Source organism: Acanthisitta chloris, unplaced genomic scaffold (genome assembly GCF_000695815.1).
Source record: "Acanthisitta chloris isolate BGI_N310 unplaced genomic scaffold, ASM69581v1 scaffold8497, whole genome shotgun sequence".
NCBI lineage: Eukaryota > Metazoa > Chordata > Aves > Passeriformes > Acanthisittidae > Acanthisitta > Acanthisitta chloris.
This window is the reverse complement of record NW_008683543.1, coordinates 51,195-57,194: the sequence shown is the minus strand read 5'-3', so window position 1 is coordinate 57,194 and position 6,000 is coordinate 51,195. Positions and strand designations below refer to the sequence as shown.

General features: G+C 40.4%; 1 protein-coding gene across 1 annotated transcript in view; it reads left to right on the top strand.

Annotated features, from left to right (window-relative positions):
• Window positions 1-6,000, top strand: part of LOC103806307 (disks large-associated protein 1-like) — a gene marked incomplete at its 3' end in the record, with an annotated part of 61,676 nt that overhangs the window by 32,645 nt on the left and 23,031 nt on the right. Inside the window, exon 3 of the mRNA XM_009078988.1 lies at window positions 204-444. Within this exon, the coding sequence (XP_009077236.1) occupies window positions 204-444 (241 nt within the window). The remainder of the gene's footprint in view (window positions 1-203; window positions 445-6,000) is intronic.

Sequence of the window (6,000 nt, the reverse complement as noted above, 5' to 3'; positions counted from 1 at the left end):
GCCAAGAATCTCTGAATCTCTGCCCAATGCCTCTGTCTCCCCTTTTGTACATTGCTTTTTTCCCCTCACAATTGTTGCTTTGTACTATGGGATGTGTTTATGTGCCATTCACCTTTCTTCATGTGTGAAGGGATCTTCTAAGAGATGTTGGCCATCGTATCTGTGTATGGGATGTAATGAACATGCCTGATCTTTGTCTACAGGTGAGTGAGATGGAGGTGAATGGTCAGTTTGAATCTGTCTGCGAGTCGGTGTTCAGTGAACTCGAGTCTCAGGCAGTGGAAGCGCTGGATCTGCCTATGCCGGGATGTTTCCGCATGCGGAGCCACAGCTACGTCAGAGCCATTGAGAAGGGCTGTTCCCAGGATGATGAGTGCATATCGCTGCGGTCTTCATCTCCCCCACGTACAACCACCACGGTGAGGACCATCCAGAGCAGTACTGGTGAGTAACACAAAGGGAAATCCAGACGGGTGGTGGAAAGGGAAGGTACTTTTCTGTGCAGCTCCATCAGATCAATGATGTGCTCTTCTGAGTCCGACACCAAGCCCGTAAGAGAGTCTGTATTTCACCAGGGAGCTGGACAGATTAATCAGCCTCAAATTGCACACACATCATGGCTGATGCAGTTCTGGTTCCTCCTATGTCCAAGCTAATTTATTCTGAGCTAAAAGCACATAGAAGAGAAGTTCAAGGTCATGTCTCCTCTCGCTCTCCTCCCCAAAAGAACAATCACAATTTGGCAAGGCTGAACAAGAAGGCTCTGGGTTAGTAGCTCTGCTGGCTCCTACCACCAGAGGAGGGTCCCTCTGCTGAGGTTTCTACAAAGATGAGGTGATCTTGCAAGTTATTGGATGTGTTGTTTACTGGCTTGGAGAAACTGTTACAGCTCTCTAGGCCACATCTAAGAGGTGGGAAGAAGCAGTATGCAGGGTCAAAACATGCATGTTCACATCTTGCTGTACATTCTCTCTGCACTTCAAACTATTCAAGCCTTACAGGACAGAGAGGTTTCAATCTAAATGAGAGACTTCCAGCCTAATGTTTGAGGTTTTCTTTGGCAATGCTTTTCTTTTGGAAATAACCATGATGAATTCCAGATTTTGTCTCCAGAATAGTGCTTAAGGGGAAGAGAAAGCAAGTCAAACCAAAATCCAAATCTGTCTCTCTCACTAAGAAAGCAAGAAGCAGGAGCCATTACATACATGTGTGTGCTCTTCCCTGTGGAAGGATGAGAGGGCCTCTTTCTTTTGACTTCTGTGAATCCACTCCACTATTTTACACAAGCTTCATTTACTATTCATATTCTTGACTAATATTGAATGAGTATTTCACTGTACCTATTATCTCTTTTTGCAGTTCTTTAATCTCTGTTTTCTGTAAACTTTTGCCTTTTTGTGTGTTATCTCACAGGTTCAGTTGTTCATTCCTTGTAAGTTCTTTACCTCTCACTCCAGTCTTTTTTAAAGCCTCTTGTCAATTGGTTTATATCATCAAAAAAAATACTTTCAGTCCTTTTACCAGAAAGGTTCATCTAAATTCAAGATTTTTCTAGAAGTATCAACTCTAAGTACTGTTGGAAGTATATTGACAGTACATCACAGACATCAAAGTGTTTTTAACAAATGCTGAGGAGCAGTTCTCATCTAAATCACTAACCCTTATAAAGCCTCTTGTCAATTGGTTTATATCATCAAAAAAAATACTTTCAGTCCTTTTACCAGAAAGGTTCATCTAAATTCAAGATTTTTCTAGAAGTATCAACTCTAAGTACTGTTGGAAGTATATTGACAGTACATCACAGACATCAAAGTGTTTTTAACAAATGCTGAGGAGCAGTTCTCATCTAAATCACTAACCCTTAAGGTATTCATGTTTTTTTCTGCTATAGAAATAATCTGTGTGCACACAGGGTTTGCACCACACCACAAAGACAGGATTTGCATAAGGTGTGTGTTACTTCATTGTGCAGTATTAGTTTGTGTCAAATGTATTCTGAGGCAAAAGCTGAAGGATAGGATTTTTCAGTGTGCAACTCTAGTTGATCCCAGAGTGGTTTTTCAGTTTTTTGAGAATGGCTTTGTTAACACTTTTCCTTTATAAAAAAAAAAAAAAAAAACCAACTGTGATTGTTAATACAGAAGAAAATAACTATTTTTTCATTATCTTTATGTAAGAGGTTGTTCCTGTCACTTAGGAAAATGATGCCTGAGTTTGGAGATGATGGTGTATAAATGGAGAAGGTTTGCTGTGTGTATCAGCCAAAAACACTGGAAAACCTGAAAGAGAAACATCTTTATTGTAAACTACCTCTTGTTTATGCTCCCTTTTTTGTAGTACAACCACAAATACAGGCCTGGTCTCTTCTCTGGGTAGCAGACTTTATTAAAAAATTATATTAACAAAACTCTGTTACTGGAAAACATAATCCAGTGAGTCTGTCTTGAGTTACTGCTTCTGTAGTCAGGCAGAGAGGAATGATTTGCTGTACTCTCTTTGGACATACACAGAAGCGTTTAAAGACTGCTGTAGTGCCTATTTTCTGCTGTGGGAATTTTACTGAGTTATCTTTCTCGTTTTTTAATTCTTGGTCTCCCAAGGGCCTATCCCTTCCACTGGTAGCATTTCAGACAACTTGTCTTTTTTACTACCTGGCTTACATACCACTATCCATTTAATAGGGATTAGAACTGAATTAATTCCTTTCAAAAACATCCATATTGACTACCTTGCTGTTCCCTGTGGCTAGCTCACAGAAGCAAAACAAGAAAGGTATCATCAGTGGTTTCTATTAATATCTGCTTTAATATAATGGGAGGGAAATGGCACAACAGCTAAGCAGATGTGAAGAAAGTAGAAGAGTATCTCAGAACTGTCTCCACTGAGGTGGTTTCAAATGCTTTTGAGGGAGACATGAGGGCAGTTATGATCTAAACTATGGATTTGACATCTCCAAATGAGAGAACTGTCCTCTTGCTCCCAAAACACCTCTGCCTGTTCAACCAAGCAAGATTCCTTTCATCAACATGAGCAATTCCCTTAGTGACATGGCTTTTCATTCACTAACACATAAAGCTGCAATCATACACTGGTATTAGGAATTTCTCTGACTGCTGGAAGCCCAGGAAAATGCCAACTTGATGATGCAAAAGGCAGGAGATCTGCATGTTCACTGGATTCAAAATTACTCTTCTAGAGCAATGACCCAGAGCTTTCCAGGGCATCTGGATAAAAATATTAATCAAGCACCATGAACAAAAATCACACTTACTTCTGCCTGTTAGCCTTTGCTATGGTGGTGGCAGCCTCAGGTTTTAGTCTCCTTTTGCCACATAGTGTTGGAGGTTTACTTCTGCAATTAAGAATACATCTCTAGCTCAGTTCCTGAGGATGGGCTCGATCTAACTGTAAATATGGTGCTCGTGTACTCACTATGGCACAGAGCTCAGCTGCAGGTGAGTGCCAGACTGGTGGCCTCTGCAGCCTGCACTGGTTTAGCACTGCTGCAGAGACACTGAGGGGTGACTGTATCTGGCTGAAAATGAAGCCAAGTGTAAAAAAATGGTGGTGTAGGCACAAACCTGTTGTCATCAATGGAATGAAATGTTACACTGTGAGCAGGAAGAAAAATCCTAACCTCACCAAAATGAAGTTTCTGCATGTATCTGGGAAATTAGTCCTTTGTTCAGGAGGAAATCTCAATGTTTTATCCTTGTCTTTAAATGAAGGATTTTGAAATGAAGAAGAGAAAATGCAATCTTGCCCCTTTATATGGGAATATGAATAGGTGTCATGTCACAACTTCATCATGCCTTGAAAGCTAAGCAGTTGTAAAGGTCCATTCACCCTTGTACTTGCTCACTCAGCACCAGTGGTACCCGTGGAGGCAGCTGCATCCTGCACCAGCCATGGCCATCCTTGGGACTGGAGCTGTGCAGGCTGGGAGGTAGAGCAGCTCTGAAAGTGCTGACATATGTTATACACTATAGCCTGCACTAAAAATTAACACCCATGTCATTTAGTCTTTTCAGAAGAATTTAATGAGCTGTGAGTTATTACATAATTCAATCCCAGGTTATTTGCAGATGCAACCATTGTAGCAGAAGCTCTTCATCCAAAAGATTCAGCCGCTAAATAGGTAGTCTTTTAACAATTTTAAGTCCGTAAATCGTTTCAATGAACTTAAAGAATATAGTAATTAAGAAGCAATGAAATTTTAAAGTAGTGTAAAGAACCTACATTTCTTGTGTCTGTGTTTCTAAACCATTCCTGTGCAGCTGTGCCCATTCCTGTGCTGCAGACAAACCTTATGACATCATGAGGGTTCAGGCGTATTAGCACATGTGCATAAAAATTGAGACCACATATGTTTAATTTAAAAGTTATATTTCTCTAACAGAGCTCAAGTAGTAACATCAGGAAGAACTCTGTGCTAGACTGCAAGAAGTATTTCCTCAGTACCTATCTTGTGTAGAGTCAGGTAATGAGAAATATCAAAGTTATCTGCAGCAATGCCATCTGGTGATTCCCAGTAATATTACACTTCTGCTTAAAAGCAAAATAAACAAAATCCCAAGGAAATCATGCTGTGTGGCCAGCAGGTTAGAGAAGCACTGAGAGTTACCACAGTATGTGCTAATTACTGTGTTTCAGCTGAGCAAGCTGTTTTCCTTCTGTTCATTGGAACATCTGACCAAGATGGGTCAGGTATTTTCTGGAAAATCTCTAAGGGGCTGCCAGGCCAATGGAAAATAAAGAAATAAATAGACAGGTAGATAACATGCAAACAAGTTTAAAAATAGACTTGTGCCAGCCCGAATTCTAAAATAAAATGAAAACCTGTGGCTAAGGAAGCTGTAACTGAGTGTATGCCTGATGCGTCCAAGCTCTTTTGGACTCCTCAGAACTGTCCTTTCAGAGACTGCTCTGTTCAAAAGGAAACAAGGCATTAGGATTTCAAATGTGATTTCCAGTTGAAACGAGGATTGGTTTCTGGATCTATACCAAAATTAAGATATATCCACAGAAGGTCTGAAGAAATATAACTAAGTTAAGGCCTTCATGCAGATGTTGAACCTTAAAATAGATTTGCAGAGTGTAGAAAACTGTTTGACAAATACTTTACATGGTTCATTTCCTCCTGTTTCCTTGAGTAATCCTGAAATGCATTCTGCCTTTGGATCTGCTATCAAATTGCTTAAACCAGCACTTAAAAATGTTTTTCTTTGCTAATGAGGACCTGACCTTGGAGAACACTGTTTCAAATTTCTGAGGCATCTGACTGTAGCTAGAATAAGTTTCAGCTTGTCTATCCCAGAAGTCAGCTCCATGAATGTTAAGCTCCACATCACACTGAAAAAAAACCCATGTTTATGAAGTCAGTGGAAGTTTTTAATGGGAGAAAGTCAGAACAGAGCTCTTGCTGGAACATTCCTAACTGACTTAGAGCATGATGCAAGGCACTCATGGACATTGCTCTTACAATAGGAGTCTGAAAAGAAGCAGGACTGATCCATGAGAAAGAGTCAGCCATGGAAATGGTACCCAAACATTTGGCAGATTGCATTAGATTGGTTTACATGTGGTGTAGTTTTATGCCAGTTGAGGAAAGGAATTGAAACAAGTTTGATAAATTCCATTTTACTTTTTGGATGTGAAGTCTGTATGTCCTGAAGACACATGCAACTTTATGGCCTGAAAGACAGGGGTTACTGGAATGAGTATTATACAGGTCCCTACTTTCAGAATACCCAGTAGTTACAGCTGGGTTGCAGTGTGAGTGCTCAGGTAGTGGAGTGTATTGCATCAATATTTTATCATTCTGCCACTTTCCTCTGTGTGATTTGGAATATTGAATTTAAACTGTTTGGTCCTCTCTGAGACACTGCCCAGATCTGGAGAGAGACAACCTGTGGCATTCAGTATGGAGCTTGGTGATTTTGTTTTCTTTACGAGAAGTCCACCTTCCCTCACAGCACAGCAGGAAAGTGCTCAGTCCTT